Below are 19,641 nucleotides of genomic sequence, written 5' to 3'. Positions count from 1 at the left end.
AGGATCGTGTCTTAAGTTAATTGCTGCTGTTATGTGGGGTCCCGCAGAACACGAGAATGGGGATTTTAAAATTGTCACTTCATCTTCTGTCCACGTCAGTGACACTATATGACTATATCTGTTCGTCATCGAAGTTCAAGAGCTTATGGATAAGGAGTACTCAGCATAGAGATTGCTCTTCTCCTCATACTTCTGCGATGCGCGGCACATGCCATTGAGATCATATTACTCACAGCGAGACAAACTAATGTCCCTTAAATGCAGACGGTATGATCTCCACATACGCACAGTCACAGACACTTCTAAGTTGTAACTATACAACTGATAGTCAATGGAATTGTTACAACTCACAAGTGCCTGTGACCGTACATTACGTCCAAAAATACCGTTACACGAAACTTATTTTTGTAATGACCTACGTAAATTATACCACAAAGAAGCTGTTACTTGTTGGACTTCAACGGATTTCCATGAACTTCAACGAAAGTATCGCCTCGTCGTCACCAATATTTATGGGCTCATACCTGTATGCAACAATATACCATCCGATCCTAGAAATTTATGGGGAAAAGGGACGTAACGGGTGAACCTTCCACGTAGTACACCCAATCGTCAACCTCACTTCCACTTAGTACACCCCAATCTGCATTTTGCAGGCTAACGAGGCTCCGCGTCTGGACGTACGGAGATTATAATCTTCGTAGGACTGTGTGTGTTTTGTCCTTGTTTGTGCTGAGTGTCCCTTTACAACCTCAGCTTTTACCCCCGGTAAGGATATTTTCGTTTACAGACACGTTCTTATTTTTGTAATGATAGGTGTCTTGGCACCGTATAGTGTGACAGATGAAAAATAGCTTGAGTGCTGACGTACCCAATAAATTCAAATTAATATTCAAAATTGAAAATTGTTGAAACAAAATTTCTTTGGCGAGCGTTCTTCTTTCGTCAAGTGGTAACACGTCATGTGCCGTTGCTGCCTACAGTGGTGCAATTTGCGCTACACGTGTTTGCTTTGACAATGATTTTCAACCCAAGTGAGCGTGCAGTGAATTATCCCACACCTCTAACCCTCAAAATTTTCCCTGACACCCTTAAAATGATGTTGCTAAATTTACCTTTGCACCTCCTCAAACATACTTCATTGAAAATTCTGGACAAATGCCCAAGTTAAAAACAATCAATCAGAGAATTATAGATCGGTCAAATGTGACTACATAGATGCTCATCTTTTGATTTCAGATATAATCATGTCGTCGAGAGAAGAAAAACTGTGGAAAGATCTCGAATGTCCAGTCTGCCTGGAAATCGTCAAACCTCCAATTTTTATGTGCAGTGGGGGCCACAACCTTTGCAAAAGATGCAACGAGAGGTTGCAGCAGTGTCCATTATGCCGTGGTACGTTGACCAACACAAGGAACATCGCTCTCGAAGCTGCTGTGAAGAATATCCCTCTACCATGTTCACACAAGGAATTCGGCTGCACTCGCACCATGCTTCTGAATCAGCTGGCTGGACACGAAAGCTTTTGTGTCTGCAGACCCATCAAATGTTTGGTTGAAAGGTGTGAAGATGTTGTTCGCAGAAACGTGTTTTACGAACACATGCAAAGCAACATGGATCACTTTCAATGAAATTACAATTTCTTGAATCTAAAACTATGGCAAATAGTTGGACTTCAGTGGATACCGATTTCTTCTACATTTTGAAATGCGGTATCTACAGCTTCATTTACAGGCAACGAAACGCTCCTTTCCACTCCATTTTTTGTATCCAGTTTATTTCAGGAGATGTAGGTGCTGACATGTTTGAGTATAAGCTCGACGTGAGGAAGAGAAATAAGAAGCTATATTCTTATTCCGGTACAATGGATGACGTAACCGACTTAACTCTCAGCGATGAGAAATTTCTCCAGTCACGGAGTTATCTATTTGTTCCTGGAAAAATCGAAGAAAATAGCGACATAACTTTCATCCTCACACACAAAGAAAGCAATGTAACGAATCCATTTGAAATACAATGGATTTTGTGTGCGTGTGTGTGCTTGTATATATATATGTATGTGTGTGTCGGGATTCAAATATCGGATTCTGGAATCGAATTTACATAACTATGGAAACAGCCATTTAAAACATACAAATGGTGAAACAGGTACAAATCACACCGATACATAGTGCAGGTAACGATGAAAACCGTATGGACTACGTCCCCAATATGACAACCACCTTGATATATGCTATATTGAATTCAACATCAGTTTCTTAAATGGAAATGTTGGGATGAGACACAGGAAAATGGGCTAGACATTAAGGAGAAGCGTGTTGGTTACTTCGTTTTAGTTTGTAAGGCTGTGTTTTTAAGGTGAAGACTACCACATTCATCTAACACGTGTGTTCACCTTAATCTTGCCGAAAAGCTTACGATGAGTTGAGGTGTTGTATTTTAAACATACATATTTTGTATATAGTGTTCCACTGCAGGATATCTGGGGAGGAAGGCTGTGGCACGCGAAAATTGAAGTAACGTTTACCAGATTTTTTTTTATCATAGGCTTTCTTATTTCGTTCACTGATTGATCTGTGATTGAATACTTATATCTACATTAGCAATGTATAACTTAAACAACACTCTTAGGTAATTAATAGTTATGTTGGAATTATTAACCAAGTTATAAAGTTTGCATTGCAAAACTATGAGAGATTCCAATATATTATTTCCGAGTTAGTGGATAAACATAGTAAGCACATCACTCGTTGACACACATGACGATTAGAAAGGCTTTACCTGTGTATTGTCAAGGTCCTGTTGTTTAAAGTAAGAGCTTGAATTTCGGGAAGAATTTCGTATATTGCCATAAAAAATCCCAGCGGTAGGAGCTCAGATGAGTTTCTTTCCGAGGCGAGCCTCAGCAACTGGGCGGGTCGCAGGTGGCGGATAGCGAACGGCCATCAGATATGATGGTTAGCTGCGAATAAGGCAATGCCGAATAAGCAGTCCCGGACCGAGGCGGCAGTGCTATCAGGGTCTGGGAGAGGTTGGTTTTTGGCAGGACCATCCTCAATAAAAACCCAGAAAAGCCCCTTTGATAGCACTGTGTCATGGCGAGAAAGTGCCGCCATTAAATAAGCACTGCCCCTGCTGCCTTGCAGGGAGGGGAGGGATCCCCAAAGGCTAAGGGAAGGAAACCCTAACAGAAAACCAAGGGTAGGGAGGACTCTTTAGGCATGGTGAAGCCAGCCTCCCTAGGGGAGTAAACCCCAAATAAAAATCCTGGTCCCCCAAGCTTGGGGGTTTGGCGTGGGACTGACCATTCTACCCAGTAAAAGCACCAATTGTTGAGAAGCCTTCAAATCAGAGAGCCGGACTGGAATATGTAAGACGAACTGGCAAGAATAAGGTTATGAGAGTAGGATCATGGAATGTATTATCTCTATACAGAACTGGAGCCCTAAGAAACCTTACCGAAGAGTTTAATAAATACAAGCTTGATATTCTTGCATTACAGGAAATTAGGTGGACTGGGAAGGATGTGTTGGAGCAGAAAGACACAGTAATATATTATAGCTGTGGAGAAAAACATGAGTTTGGAACAGGTTTTTTAATAAAGAAGAAGATGAAAAATCTTGTAATGGATTTTAAGGCAATAGATGATAGAATTTGCATTTTAAGAGTTAGGGGAAAGTTCCATAACTACAGCTTGATAACAACCCACGCACCAACAGAGGATAAATCTGAGGAAGAAAAGGATGCTTTCTATGATAAATTGGAGAGGGTTTACGATTCATGCCCCCAATATGATATCAAAATAATTCTTGGAGATTTTAATGCAAAGGTAGGCCGGGAAATTTGGGCTAAACCTGTGATTGGATCTCATAGCCTGCACCATGAGAGTAACAATAATGGAATAAAATTGATTGATTTTGCAAATAGGCATCAAATGATCATAGCAGGCACCTTTTATCCTCATAAAGATATACATAAAGCAACATGGAGAACTCCAGATGGGGGATCAAGTAACCAGATAGACCATGTAATTTTAGATAGTAAACACAAATCAAGCATTTTAGATGTACGTAGTTTTAGGGGAGCAAATGTAGACACAGATCACTACCTGGTGATTGCTAAGATCAAGAACAGAATATCATGTATACACAAAAGGCAAGAAAGTAAAATCACAAAATATGATATATATAAATTGAAGGAAAAAGACAGAAAGAAAACATATCAGCAAAAGATTACTGACAGACTGAAAAACCTGGAAGATGGCGTGAATAACACCAATCCCAATGAAGAGTGGTGCAAAATACGAGATGTAATAATAAAAGTAGCAGATGAGGAAATAGGGGAAATGAAGAAACAAAACCGTAATGAATGGTATGACGAGGAGTGCAAGGAGATAACCAAGCAGAAAAATGAAGCATACAGAAATATGATACAAAGTTATTTTACAAGAGCAAAGCTAGAAGTATATAGAGAACTGAGAAGGAAGGAAAAGAAAATACATAAGAGAAAGAAAAAAGAGAGTGTGGAAAGTAAAATGAGACAAGTGGAATCATTTAATGGAAAACGAGAGAGTAGAAGATTCTATAGAACTGTCAATGAAATGAGAGGATTCCAAACTGGAGCATATATATGTAAGGATAAAGACGGACGACTGTTAAGTAATGACCAGGATATTTTAATTAGATGGCAGGAACATTTTAATGAACTTTTGAATGAACAAAACCAGAATGGAAGTGGAATGGAGCAAGAACAGAATCAGTATACGGAAGAAGATCAGAATGTAACAAATCCCCAGCTTAATGAACAGGAAAAGCAGGGACCTAGCCTTGAAGAAGTTAAGAGTGCCATTGAGAAGCTGAAAAACAATAGAGCGCCAGGATCTGACAAAATAACAGCAGAGATGATGAAACTTCACGGAAGGGACTTCTTGAGAAGCATTCAAAATCTGCTAGATAAAATATGGAAGGATGAAGAAATCCCATCACAATGGGAAGAAGGTATAATATACCCCATATATAAGAAGGGGGATCGCCTACAAACAGAAAACTATAGAGGCATCAGCAAACTTAACACCGGATACAAAATTCTCTCTAATATACTTTTCCGAAGGCTTTCCCCGTATGTAAATAAAATAATAGGTGACTACCAATGTGGCTTCAGAGAGGGAAAATCGATCTCAGACCACATACATACAATTAGACAGATATGCGCAAAGACAAAAGAATTTGGAATAAATACATATCACCTTTATATAGATTTTAAATCTGCATATGATACCATACGAAGGAACGAGCTGATTGAAGTCATGAGGGAATTTAACATCCCACAGAAATTAGTAAATCTAGTAGAAGAGACTCTAAAAAAAGTGCGATGTAGAGTACAAATAAGAAATCAGCTATCTCAAGAATTCGAAACAAAACAAGGATTGCGTCAAGGAGATGCCCTGTCATGTATGCTATTCAATATTGCACTAGAAAAGGCTGTCAGAGAATCAGGCATAGATACTAGAGGAACTATAATAAACAAGTCAGTGCAAATGATGGCATATGCAGATGATGTGGTTATAATAGCTAGAACAACAAGAGCATTGCGTGAAGCTGTAGCTAATCTCCTTATAGCAGCACAAAAAATGGGGCTTGCAGTAAATGCTGCTAAAACAAAATATATGGAAATAACCAAGGTGCATACTAGTACTACACATTTTGAAGTTAACGGGCTCTCCTTTGAGAGAGTACAGGAATTTAAATATCTTGGAGTGTATATAACAGAAAAAGGAGATTCCCTGACAGAGATTCAACACAGAATAAGTATGGCAAATAGAAGTTACTTTGGACTTGGAAAACATATGAAGTCCCGGTATATCAGAAGGAAAACAAAAGTTAAGCTATATAAAACGTTAATAAGACCTATTTTAATGTATGGATGTGAATCATGGATTATAACTAAGAATGCTGAGATAATGATCGGAAGTTTTGAAAGGAAGATCCTGCGCAGGATTTATGGTCCTATATGTGAAAACGGATTTTGGAGAAGAAGATACAATAATGAACTATATCAACTCTACCAAGATATAGATATTGTGAAGGAAATTAAATTAATACGGTTAAGGTGGCTAGGACATATATACCGAATGCCAGATAACTCGATGTGCAAAAAGATAACGTTTATGCATATGGAGGGCAGGAGAAAAGTAGGAAGACCACCTTTAAGGTGGGTTGATTCGGTAGAAGAGGACCTAAGTATGCTGGGAGTTAGGAGTTGGAGAAGGAAGGCGCTGGATAGAGATGGATGGCGGAAGATTCTGAAGGAGGCCAAGGCCTGTGATGGGCTGTAGTGCTAGAAAAGAAGAAGATTGCCATAAAAAATGTTCGCCCTGTTGATAGTTGCAAATAAAATAATTTATTCGTTAATTCTATGTTGTTACTAGCACTTCTCAGATTTAATTTACGAAGTGCACAAAATGTTTTGTGTGTTCGTTCAGCACTGTAATGTACGTGTATTGAAGAAAACAAATAAATGGCTAGACAAGAACAAAGAGTAATAAAAGAGTTATGTTGATCGAATATGTAGTCTAATAAGTAATGCAGTTGAATGTGAAAATTACTTCATACAAAAATGTGAACTGATTTTTGAAAAGGGTATGGAACATTTCACTGTGTATCTTGTTTATTATCTTTTATTATAATAGATTTTATTAATAATTATAATTAAATAATAATTATAAATAAATTTAATTCATATAATGTGTTAATATTCAATTTTACCGTACTGCCGGTCCCCGTGGCGGAGTGGCTAGCACATTGCCTACAACGCCAGGGGTCCTGGGTTTGAATCCTGACCTGGTCATTCATCAATTTCATCATGTCATCACTCATCCCCATCTTCGCAAAGTAGCGAAAAGTGGCACTAAAAGCGAAGTAAAATAAATCAAATCAAATCAAAAAATTTTACCGTACTAATCTGCAAAAGGTAAGAAAGAACCATTATGAGACAGTTATGTTCGACCGAGTCAATTTTATCAGTATCTTTGAAACTATGAAAACAAAACAATAAAAACAAAATTTGGTGGGCTGATAGTCCTAGACGTGAGAAAGAAGAATCCAGGGTTCCCACAACCTTGGAAAACCTGGAAATCCCTTGAATTTGAAAAATATAAATCTCAGAAAATTTCATGGAATTTGAAAAAAAAAGCAGGAAGTCTCGGAGATTTTTTTAAAAATTAAAATCTCAGGAAAGCTCAAGGCATTTGAACAATCTCATAAAATAAATTTCAGAAAGATCTCAAGGAATTTGAAAATATAAAAATCTCAGCAAACCTCAAAAATTTGGAAAAAGAAAAACTCTCAAGAGATCTTAGGAAATTTAAAAAATAAAAATCTTATGTAATCTGAGGAAACTTTAAAGAAGAAAAATCTCAGGGAATCTAAGGAAATAAAGGGAATGTGAAAAAATTAAAATCTTGTGTAATCTCATGGAATTTGAAAAAATAAAAATCTCGGGGACAATCATATAAGTGATCAATGAGTTCCAATCAAGCACATGTGAAGAACTAGAATATGGTCCTGCCTTCTCATAACAATAGTTACAACTAATAAGCACTTTATTCAGTAGAACTTCAATAACATGCTTTACAGCGCATTGAAAATATAAGAAACGGAAAATGACACTCATATGGAATCACGTGCAGCGTTTGCATGACTGGCTGTGTTTCCATGGAAACAGTTCGTGCTGCATGCACGTTTAATGGATGTAATGTCGAAACTATTGATAATACGTATGTACATAACATCGAAAGGAAACTACACGAAAATTCACGTGAATGCTCTAGAACAGTGGTTCTAAAACTTTTTTCTCATTGTACCCTTTAGTCGTAACTAAACGTCTAATGTACCCCCCCCCCCCTTACCCAATGGTTTAATCCGCATAGTGGGTTTTGAGGATTTTTTTGGCTGCCTGATTGGTGGGACCTTTTTTGATTTGATATGTTGGAGGCGTTTTCTAGTATCTGCAGTAGAGCAAAATGGCATTCGGTGGGAAGATGGTAAAAAATTAAACATTAGAATCGCAAGAGAGTTACAAGAACCAAAATGCGAAACGCATGCATGCTAAGTACTTTAAAAAACTTTAATATTCATATATTTTTTCCAAAGTTGTTGAGAAAGAAAAGTAAAGAACAAATATAAGTTTGTAAACAAATTGTCAAGCACAATTTTTGAGTTTTTATTGTAAATCCTCAGAGGTTCTGGTGAGAAGGATGTGTCTGCATAGCCTGACACAGTTTCTTCATGTCTGGTTGTGAACTTGAAACTTTCAAGGGGAGATTTGGCTACTAATTTAGTCTATTATAGATTTCGAACGAGTATTTTATTTCAAAATATGTGAAACAAAGATAAGACTGTCAGTGACAAAATCAGTATTATTTTCCTATTGAGTGTTAAAGCTATGAAGTCTGAAACAATTAAGTTCCTAAACGTGTTGTCGTTCTCTTCCGAGCTGATCGCGTATCTCTTCAAGTCATTCATACCCCTGGGGGTACGCGTACCACAGTTTGAGAACCACTGGTCTAGAAGAAATTCTAGGCTGATGTAATTTTCAGATTTTTCAAATCAAAGCGGTTTTTCGAAAGGAAATGTAAATTTGAAATTAGCTGCCTTGGCGGTGGCCAAAGGTACAATCGAGCCTTTGCGGTCCGCAATAGCGCCTACAACGCCACTTCATGCGAACTACTGGAAACCGTGCGAAAACAGGCAATGACATCTGTACGGCAGTAGATTGAACTCCTTGCAGCACGCAGCCAATCCAGACTTATCGGAACCAGGGGCGCCGACTTGTCAAAATTATTGGGGGTGGCTCTGATCACTGAAAAAATTAATGACTGACAAAATTATTGGGGGGGCTCTGATCACTGAAAAAATTAATAAATGACTTCACTCCCTCCCTTTTTTAAGTTTTAGTCTCAGTGTTCGGAATCTCGAAAAAGCCCATGAATTCCTCAAAAATATTAAAATCTTTATTTATAGTTCGAATGCAAAATGTCAATTGTTCACGGATGGATATGTCACAAGTTTCGTCAACCATAATAGCAAAATATTCCCGACTTTTAATATCTGCCACCACGAAGCGCAAAATAGATCTGTCTAATATATCAATTATCTCGTTCTGAATGTCATGTGAAAGCCATTTGTATAGCCCGATCGTCCCACACACTCTCCTAGTTCATGCACATCTTCTTTTGAAACTCTTTTTAGTAAAAATCTTAACAATACTCATAATTATATACTTAGTATATAGTAATATGTCATGTGTTTTGCTGTCTCTGGTCATAGTCTCCCCCCCCCCAAAGTTGATGGTTTAGCTGTCTCAGCCCCCCAAAGTTGATGGTTTAGCTGTCTCAGCCCCCCAAAGTTGATGGTCTAGAACATTTCAAATGTGTATTTAAAGTTAAGTTCATGTGGCACAATTCAGAGTAAACTTTACAAGAGAAGCAAAATAATACATTAGATCCTCTTAAGCAAAATTATTTGGGGGGCTCTGCCACCACATCGTTAACATTGGGGGGGCTCGAGCCCCCCCAAGCCGCATGGAGTCGGCGCCTATGATCGGAACTACTTGCTCCAGGTAGATAAGATAAAAATCTTACTGTAGCCAAGCTAAATGCAAAAAATATTGTCATTATTAATGTAATTTGTGTGTGCTAGGCTAGTAATTAGCTATATCCAGATTGTTTGTAGAGAAAATGTTATTGCTTAAAATTTAAAATAGTAGTCTATATTAATAATATATAAATAGTAACAATTTAATTATAACTATTAATGTGGTACCCTCCTTGGTCTAGAATAAGCCGAACCCCATCCATTATTTCTGTGTATATACGGCCATGCTAGTGGGTGAAAATGCGACAACAAACATTATATCACTTTAAAAAATGGTAAATAACAGATCGGTAGATAATCCGGCTTATGAAATCACACATTCAAAAGCATGTATCGTTCACTCATTTTTAGTTTGATTAGAAATGAGGTTAAAACAAGGATATGCATTATCTCCATTTGTCGGGGAGCGAGCCCCGTTCCGATTTGTATCCAAAAACTTTCGGTGGTTAGGTAGGTGAATTTGCAAAGGACACTCACCTTATGTAAACTACATGTTTAATGACAGACACATAAGTTTACATACATTACACATTCCCTGTCACACAGATGACAAGAGATAAAACTGTAGACACAAAAACGACGTCCTGCAGCCATACTTGCTGCGCACTCGAAGACAAGTGTTGCCAACACCTACTTGGCAAATATAAAGAAAAATGTCTTGGCCGCCATGTTGGATCCAAGTACATTGTGGGGGCCAACATACCGCCCACTTTGAAATATATAATTTCAAGAAATAAAAAAAATAAAAAAATAAATGGTACACTGCAAAGAAAAAAATATGAAAAACAATTTTACACATATTGTACACTAGAACTATTTGAAATTATTGAATGCAAATGTTCAATTTTTCAATTTTCACAATCATTATTAAATGGCAGAAGACATAGCTTTACAATTGGTCTTTTGTAATTGCCGGTACTGGTTTTCACTGTAGCAGTCCTTACGAGTCCATCAGTACCTGGATGAACCTCACATATTCTTCCAAGTTTCCATTGCTGTGGAGGAAGCTGATCATCTCTGATGAGAACCAAATCACCAACTTGAAGATTTTTCTGTTGTGTTCTCCACTTCGAACGTTGTTGCAGCTGGGTGAGATAGTCTCGAGACCAACGTTTCCAGAAATGTTGCATCAAATTTTGTGTAAGTTGCCACCGTGAAAGTCTGTTAAGTTTATATGTGGTAAGATCTCTTTCTGGAGCTGACACCAATGCATCTCCTATCAGAAAGTGTCCTGGAGTAAGAGCTTGCATATCATTTGGGTCACTGGAAATGGCTGTGAGTGGTCTCGAATTTAAACACGCTTCAATCTGTGCTAACACAGTGCACAATTCTTCAAATGTGAGCAACGTATTTCCCACAATTCTTTTAAGATGGAATTTCACTGATTTTATTCCACTTTCCTATAATCCTCCTGCATGAGGATTTAGAGGTGTGTCGAAATGACATTGCATTCCCAAACTGCTCAGATTATTAGCTATTTCTTCATTGTGCTTGCAATTGTTCACAGTTCTTAACATGTACTTTAGCTCATTGTTTGCACCAACAAAAGTAGTATCACAGTCACTGTACATGTCACGTGGCTTTCCTCGTCGAGACACAAATCTTCTAAGAGCAGCTAAAAAAGCTGCAGTGGTTGCACTACTCACTACTTCAAGATGAATAGCCTTAGAGGAAAAGCAAATAAACAATGCGATGTAGCCTTTGTAACTTCGACGAGAACGACCACTCATTTCCTTAAGAATTACTGGTCCAGCGTAATCCACTCCACATTGTAATAATGGCCTATTAACTGTTACTCTTGGTGATGGCAAGTTTCCCATTAGTTGTTTTGATGTGGTGGGATTATATCTATATATTTTTTCACTAATTTACGCACTCTGTCACGACCATGAATTATCTAAAATTTCTGGCGTAGCGTTGCAAGAACCAGTTGTGGCCCTGCAAGCAAAAGAATAATGTGCTCATATGCAATAATTAAGTTTGTTAATCTATGCTTTTTGGGAAGCAAAATAAGATGTTTGGCACTGTATGGAATGTTACTGTGTTTCAATCTGCCGCCCACCCTGAGAACACCTAGTTCATCAAAAAATGGATTTAAACTATGCAATGTACTCACTGAAGATAAGGGTAAACTACTGTTAAGAGCATTCATTTCACTGGCAAATTCACTCTGTTGCACAATTTTCACTAACACCAGAAGTGTGTTCCACAACTCTTTAGTGCTCAATGGACCATGCAGTTTGTTAGTTTTGTTGAAGGCATTGAAAATGAACCGTTTACACCAGGCCACTACACGTTGCAGTTTATTTAGATAAGAATACTTCTCAAATAATGGGTTGTATTGTGTTGACACAAGGCTTACAACAGACTGCTTCTGTTCTACACTCACTTCACTACATTCTTGTATGTCACACTTGTTTTCAAGCAATTGTAGCTCATGTAAAAATGGAGGCCCTTGCCACCATAAATAATGTGTCACTAAGCTGGAAGGGGGAATCCCACGACTTGCACAGTCGGCAGGTTTGTCTTTACTGCTGACATGACACCACTTTATATCACCTTCCTCTTGTATTTTAGAGACCCGATTCGCCACAAACGTTTTCCAACGTCTAGGACATGAAGCTATCCACGCTAAAACTATTTTGGAATCCGAATAGGGGGTAATAGTTGTGAAGTTGACTGGCAATGCTTTTCGCACATAAGTAATGAGGCGAACCAACAATAATGCAGCACGAAGTTCCAGTCGTGGAAGTGTTATCTTTTTCAGAGGAGCCACTCTTGTTTTTGAGGCAACAAGTTTAACCTGGCCTTGTTCATCAGCACACACACACCTAAGGTAAACAACCGCTGCATAGGCTGCTTCAGATGCATCACAAAACCCGACTAAATGAAGCTCGATACAGTCTTTTGGAATGATGCAACGTTCAATTCTAATAGTTTGCAAATTTGGTAAATCACTGCAGTAACTAACCCACTCATCAACTACATTAGTTGGAAGTTCATCATCCCAGTCAAGTTCTAATTTCCACAGTTCTTGTATCAATAATTTGGCTTTCACTGTGGTAGGTGATAGCCAGTCCAAAGGATCAAACAACTTAGATACCTCAGAGAGGAGAAGTTGCTTGGTCAACACAGAATGCACCATTGGACTCACTACATTAAAGGAGAAATGATCCAACGAAGGACACCACTGAATCCCCAATGTTTTCTTACAGTCACTGTCATTAAATTGAAACGGCACGTTTCTTTCAAGCAATTCGCTTGGAATACTGTCTAACACCTTAGGATCATTAGAGGACCATTTGCGAAGTTCAAAACCACCTTTAAGCAGGAGTTGGGTTAGTTGATGGTACAGTTCTATAGCACCCTCCGTAGAATCACTCCCACTTAAGAAATCGTCTATGTACAAATGATTAAGTAACACATTTGAAGCAAGGGGGCAATTTGCACCTTCATCTTCACGTAATTGTTGCAGACACCTCGTAGCTAAGTATGGTGCACAAACAGTACCATAAGTGACAGTCAATAATCGGAAGTCTTGAAATGGTTCACTAGGATCCTCTCTCCACACAATTCTCTGAAAGTCTGTATCCTTTCGATTAATTTTCACTTGCCTATACATTTTTGAGATGTCAGAAGTTAGGGCTACTTGATGTATTCTGAATTGTAATATCACACTAATGATATCACTTTGTAACTTAGGGCCAATCATTAAAGTATCATTAAGAGAAACACCTGTAGACGTTTTACAACTGCCATCAAAAACTACACGAATAGGTGAAATCGTACTGTCTTTAAATACAGGATGATGAGGAAAATAATAGATTTCACTAGGCACCTTATTTATTTCTTCAGGGGGGATGAGTTCCATATGTCCATGTTCTCTATACTCAGTCATGAAAGCATTATACTGTTTACGAAGTTCAGGGGAGTGAGAAAGTCTGCGTTCTTGACTTTTAAGTCTCTTAGCTGATGTTTCTCTTGAAAACCCTAACACCACATCATCGTTCTTAAATGGTAAGCTAACTACATATCGACCATTCTCTCGTTGGCGAGTAGCTATGAAATGTGCTTCACACTTTTTCTCTTCTGACGTTAAATGATTAAGGGTTGGCAATGCTTCAAATTCCCAGAAATTACGTACGTTAGTATTCAAATCACATGACACATGAAAAGATGAGACTGAGTTGGTATTTGCATTACCAACACTACCATCAATTTGCCCTGATAACACCCAACCGAAGACTGTTTCTAATGCTGATGGAGTACCAGGAGGTCCCACGCAGCGTTCACTTCCCAACAATAAAGGAAAAATGTCACAGCCTAGTAAAATATCTACAGGAGCACTCACGTTAAATGTAGGATCAGCCAAGGGTAAGCCCTGTATGTGTGACCAAGTGCACGCCCCTGGTGCTTGCACCCTTGGCAAATTACCTGTAATTTTCTTCACTACCACAGCCCTTACACTTTACAGTTGTGTCTTGCACTTTGACAGAAACTGAACATTAGCTATAGCATTGGCTGTGTAAACACCCCTTTCAGTTATGCCAGAAATATTTATGTTTGTGCGTTGCTTAGGTAACTGCAACCTTTGTAAACACGTCTCAGACACAAAGGACACTTCCGACGCCGAGTCTAGGAGCACACGACAAGGCTGAAAGTAACCCTGTTTGTTTTTAACATTAACAATAGCAGTACATAACAATACTAGTGGTACACCAGAGGTTTTAACTAACTTGTTTTCTGCAACATGAGACGACACTTGTGAGGGAGAGGAACTGGTCGACTGCCCAGTATTGTTAGCCTTGTCAAAATCAATTAAAGTATGGTGATATTTTCCACAGAGGCGACACCCGTTTGATGTACATACTCTTAATTTGTGCTGTTGAAAACAATTAAAGCAAAGCGCCTTCTCTTTCACGAAACTGTGCCTTTGTTGCACGGACATCTGAAGAAACTCTTCACACTTGTGTAGTTTGCGTTGCTTGGTGCGGCATTTCGGACAGAAGGAAACAGCTGATGTTACAAAGGAAGAGGTTGAAGGCTTATTATGACTCACCGCCTTCCGCCGATTGTTGTTTTCACTTGCCATTGACGACAATGCACGCGCACGCTGATCTAGGAACTGGGTCAACTCGGAAAAAACTAGACACTTCTTGCGACCTGAGAGAGAGTTCCCATTGTTTTCTTGACTCAGAATCGAGCTTTTTTGTTGTATGATAAATAAGAATCGCGTCCCAAGATTCAACAAGTACACCGAGCACCTTTAAAACACGAATGCACTCATTTGTAGTGTCGATAAGACGACGTAAACTTGAGTGAGAGTTCTCATTCACTTGCGGCTGATTCACCAGTCGCTGGACAGTGTTGCTAACTAATTCCCTCTTGTTAGAATAGCGGTTGTTGAGCAACTCCCACGCGTGTTGGTAGTTTTCGTCTGTCACTGCTAACGATTGTATAAGCAAGGCAGCCTCGCCCTTGAGAGAAGCCTTCAAATACTGAAGTTTTTGTGCACCACTTAAAGCCCCTATCACACGGAACTGGATTTCTAGTTGGAATGCTCTAGTTGACGCTGGACTGGCTACCCATTTGCTAGTTTTCGCCTCACACGGTACTTGTTATACCGTACTTGTCGATAGTCTTTCGTTCCCATAATGGCGGCCGCGCGAGATGTAAACAACGTATTACTTCACACTTTTAAAATACGATAACTATCCAACCGAGAGGAATATCGCATCGCATTAAATGGTTTTAGGCAGAGAAGAACGGCGCTGATAAAATACATACTTTACAACGTTTACTTTACACGTATGGAAGAATATCTTAGCTTTTTCAATTGTAAACATGCCTTTCGTGTTGTATGCACTCGGAAGCCAAAGACAAAAAAAGGCTACTTTACAAACTCACAGAATATCTTCACATGGCCAAACTTTGCTCTGATTGGCTGTTCCACAGATTCTAGTCGAAGAAGTTAGTAGGAATTAGAACATGTCCTATTCCTCAAAACCAGTCAAGCAGTCAGCCAGGCGGCCATGATTACTAGCCAGAAAGTCAGTTCATCGCCAACTAGGGCATTCCAACTAGAAATCCAGTTCCGTGTGATAGGGGCTTAAGTTCGCTTTTTTGTCGACACTTGCACTAAACAAATCATGAAAACTTAGCCAGTCCTCTAGCGATCCACTGAAGGAAGGAATTTCCAATCAAGGTAGTTTAACTTCACCTACTTGTTGCTGGGGTGGGCTGTCACGTGATGATGACGTCACTGATGTAAGACTTCCTGATGCCGTTAATTGTACTGACCGAAGCTTGTAGACAATCTGATCAAGTCTGTCTTCTTCCACACCTAATTCACCTTCATACCTTTCGAAGTCACTAGCGTCCCTTGCAGCAAGATCGATTAGTAGTTGTTTGCAGTCACTTGATAGTTGCGTCGCTTTATCACCACACAAAGACATCGTGGCTTTGTCTAAAGTCCCGGAATTGACACGATTCTCGAGACGCGTAATCTCACGTTTTACCACTGTCTTTGTTGAGAGAATTCGCTCCATTTTAACGCGTTCACGAACCGCGAACCGACCGAAAATAGGCAAATTGGATTGCACTACACGCTGGTAACGAAAGATGCTTGTTTAGGCCAGCAGCACGCCTTGATGACGTCAGTTTCTTTGTTCGCGTCTCGCGGGCGAGGAACTAACGAACGAAAAATACGAAAAGTGTGATAAGAAGGTCTGTACAGAGACTGTCTTTATCACACAAATGCGCACTCACAGTCACAGTTCACAAATATGCATGTAGAAAAACACAAAGTCACTAGAATCACTTTCACAGAATGTCACAAATCCGGCTATGGAGGACCATGTCGGGGAGCGAGCCCCGTTCCGATTTGTATCCAAAAACTTTCGGTGGTTAGGTAGGTGAATTTGCAAAGGACACTCACCTTATGTAAACTACATGTTTAATGACAGACACATAAGTTTACATACATTACACATTCCCTGTCACACAGATGACAAGAGATAAAACTGTAGACAAAAAAACGACGTCCTGCAGCCATACTTGCTGCGCACTCGAAGACAAGTGTTGCCAACACCTACTTGGCAAATATAAAGAAAAATGTCTTGGCCGCCATGTTGGATCCAAGTACATTGTGGGGGCCAACACCATTGCTCTTTAATTTTGCCTTAGAATACGCTGCTAGGAAGGTAAAAGAAACTAACGAAGGACTAAAATCAAACGGTGTCACTCAGCTGTTACCATATGCAGATGATGTAGACCTACTGGGGGTTGATGTAAATACAATTAAGAAGAATACTAAAATATTTTTCAAAGCAGCTAAAGAGATAGGTTTGGAAGTTAGCAAAGAGAAAACTAAATATATGCTTACAGGTCGAAACCAAGTGTTAGGTAATAATCAAAATCTAATTATTGATAACAACTCGTTTGAACCAGTTTCCAAATTCAAGTACTTAGGTGTAACACTAACAAATGAAAATTATATTAAAGGGGAAGTAAAAAGTAGGCTTAATTCAGGAAATGTATGTTACTTCTCTCTTCATAAACTTTTGTCTTCTCATTTAATATCTAAGAAACTAAAAGTTAAAATATACAAAACAGTAATTTTGCCTGTAGTATTATATGGATGCGAAACTTGGTCCCTTGCATAGAAAGAGGAACATACAGTGCTCAAAAAAAGTTTTGCATATTCAGGGTTTGTGATCATTTTATTGTACTAGATACATGGAATCATATTCAAGAGTACAGGGGAGACATATAAACAGAAAGAAAACAGTGCAGCCATGCAGAAGAAACAAAATCACACCAGAAGCACAAGATTGAAAGTGTGGGATGCGAAACAAAAAAGAAAGGCAGTGTAATACCGTGTACCTAAGGCTCACAGGCATGCTTGGGATCAACAGATGGGAGTTCAGTACCGTGTATAGCCAGCCACCTCAAGCCCGAAGGCATGCTTGAACACGACGGGGCATGCTAAGGAAAAGAGTATTCAACTTCTCCTGAGGAAGACTGTCCCACTCTTGAATGGCAGCCTCCTGCAATTGCACCTTGTTCACAGGAGGATCTTTTAGGCTGAAATTGCTCGCTTCAGGAGACCCCATGCATGTTCCACGCAGTTCATGCCTGGAGAATACGCTGGCCACACCATGCGTCCAATGCCGTGCATATCAAGGAACTCTTGAACCACTCTGGCTCGATCTGGTCGAGCGTTATCATCCACCAGCGTGAAGTCATCCCCCACAGTTGTAGAGAAACCTGCTACCACGGGTTCGAGAATAGCGTTTCTGTACATCAGGCCAGTCACGTGACCCTGGAGAGGAATTAGGGGCGTACGTCGACCAAACATGATTCCACCCCAAAACATGATGGAGCCCCCCTGCTGCTGGTGACGTTTCTGGATGAAGGGCTCGTTCAATCTCTCATCTGATCGTCTCCAAACCCTTATGCTTTTGCTTAACGGGTGCAAACTGATGGTGACCTCGTTTGTAAAGAGCGTGTGCTCCCACTGTTCCTGACTCCATTAACTGTGCATTGTTGTCCACCTTACACGGTCTCTCTTATGGTGTGTATTAAGAGGAACCTTGGGTATGGGTCTTCTTGACGTCAATCCTTCCTCATGAAGTCGATTCCGCACTGTCTGATTGGAAACATTCGCTCCTGAGGCCTTCCGCAGATCCTGGCACAAACTGGTAGCAGTTGCAGTGGGTCTACGACGTGCCGAAATCACCACGTACCGATCTTCCCTGTGTGTTGTTTTGCGTGGTCGCCCTGTCCTTGGTCGATCAGCAACTGATTGTGTCTCCCTGAACTTTTTCCACACTCGAGAGACATCACTTTCGCTCACTCCCACATGGGCAGCGAAGTCCACTTGGCGATATCCCTCTTGCAGCAGCGTTACAATTCGAATGCGGTCCGTAGCAGAAATGGTTGCTCGAGGCATGTTGCCCTTCGTTTTCCACCCGCTGTCTGTGCAGTTTCCAACTAACAAGTGTGGATAAGACACGGACAATGCCTCCCATCGGGCTGCTTTCAAATCTGCTCAGGGATCATGTGGTAACTACTGCCCTCTATCTGCTGAATATTGAACTAACTTGGGGCATTATGTCGGTTTCTGTCTCGGGCATTGCTCACATAATGAACATCGTATACCTTTTGGGGATATCGCGACTTAAACCGCATGCAATCATAATATGCAAACCTTTTTTTGAGCACTGTAAATTGGGAGTATTTGAAAATAAGATTCTTAGAAAAATATTTGGACCTGAAAGGGATGAGGAGACATTTGAGTGGAGAATGTTACATAATTTAGAACTGCATAATTTGTATTCATGTCCAGATATTATTAGAATGATTAAATCAAGAAGATTTAGGTGGGCAGGCCATGCGGCACGAATGGGAGAGGAAAGAAGAGTTTATAGGATTCTTGTTGGGAGATCTGATGGTAAGAGACCAGTAGGAAGGCCAAGACGAAGATGGAGAGATAACGTTGAGATAGGCCTAAAGGAAATCGGTAGGGATGGAAAAGAGGGGATAGATTTTGCTCAGGATAGGGATAGATGGAAGGCCTGTGTTGCTGCAGCCATGAACCTTCGGGTTTAAGAAGGTTAGAGAGTTAGTTAGTTAGAAATGAGGATGGAAATAACAAAGGGAGTATGGCACTACGATTTAAGAGTCATAAAATAATGTTTATGACGCACTGCTATTCTTCTCCTTGAGTTGTCTAGCAGATAGCAGCAAATGTTGTGTATCACAGAAGCGATGACGTGCACTGGCACCACTTTGCCAGTCCTCGCACACAATTCATTCTTAACTCACAACTCGAAAGAGAAATAAAATTGCTAATCATAAGAAAATATGTTGCAATTATCTTTTTGCACGTGACTGAATTGTGATCACCATGCACTATTATGGATAAAGCACCATCATCCAAAAAATTACATAACCTCTAGTTGCTATAGCAGGGTGTCTATCAAAA

The 19,641-nt window shown here is 39.7% G+C and overlaps 1 protein-coding gene across 1 annotated transcript; it reads right to left on the bottom strand.

The window, feature by feature from the left end:
• Positions 1-18,186: 18,186 nt before the first annotated feature.
• LOC145999044 (uncharacterized) lies at positions 18,187-18,606 on the bottom strand. Its single transcript, XM_083136022.1, has one exon. It carries the CDS (start codon positions 18,604-18,606, stop codon positions 18,187-18,189), a length of 420 nt encoding a protein of 139 aa, XP_082992148.1.
• Positions 18,607-19,641: the final 1,035 nt, after the last annotated feature.

The sequence above is a fragment of the Lepisma saccharinum genome, chromosome 1 (genome assembly GCF_977018435.1).
Source record: "Lepisma saccharinum chromosome 1, izLepSacc3.1, whole genome shotgun sequence".
NCBI classification, from domain to species: Eukaryota; Metazoa; Arthropoda; class Insecta; order Zygentoma; family Lepismatidae; genus Lepisma; species Lepisma saccharinum.
This window is presented reverse-complemented; position numbering and strand designations above follow the sequence as displayed.

Excerpts from the sequence above, each read along its gene's own strand:
- LOC145999044 (XM_083136022.1), bottom strand. The coding sequence starts at position 18,606 with ATGCCTCGAGCAACCATTTCTGCTACGGACCGCATTCGAATTGTAACG.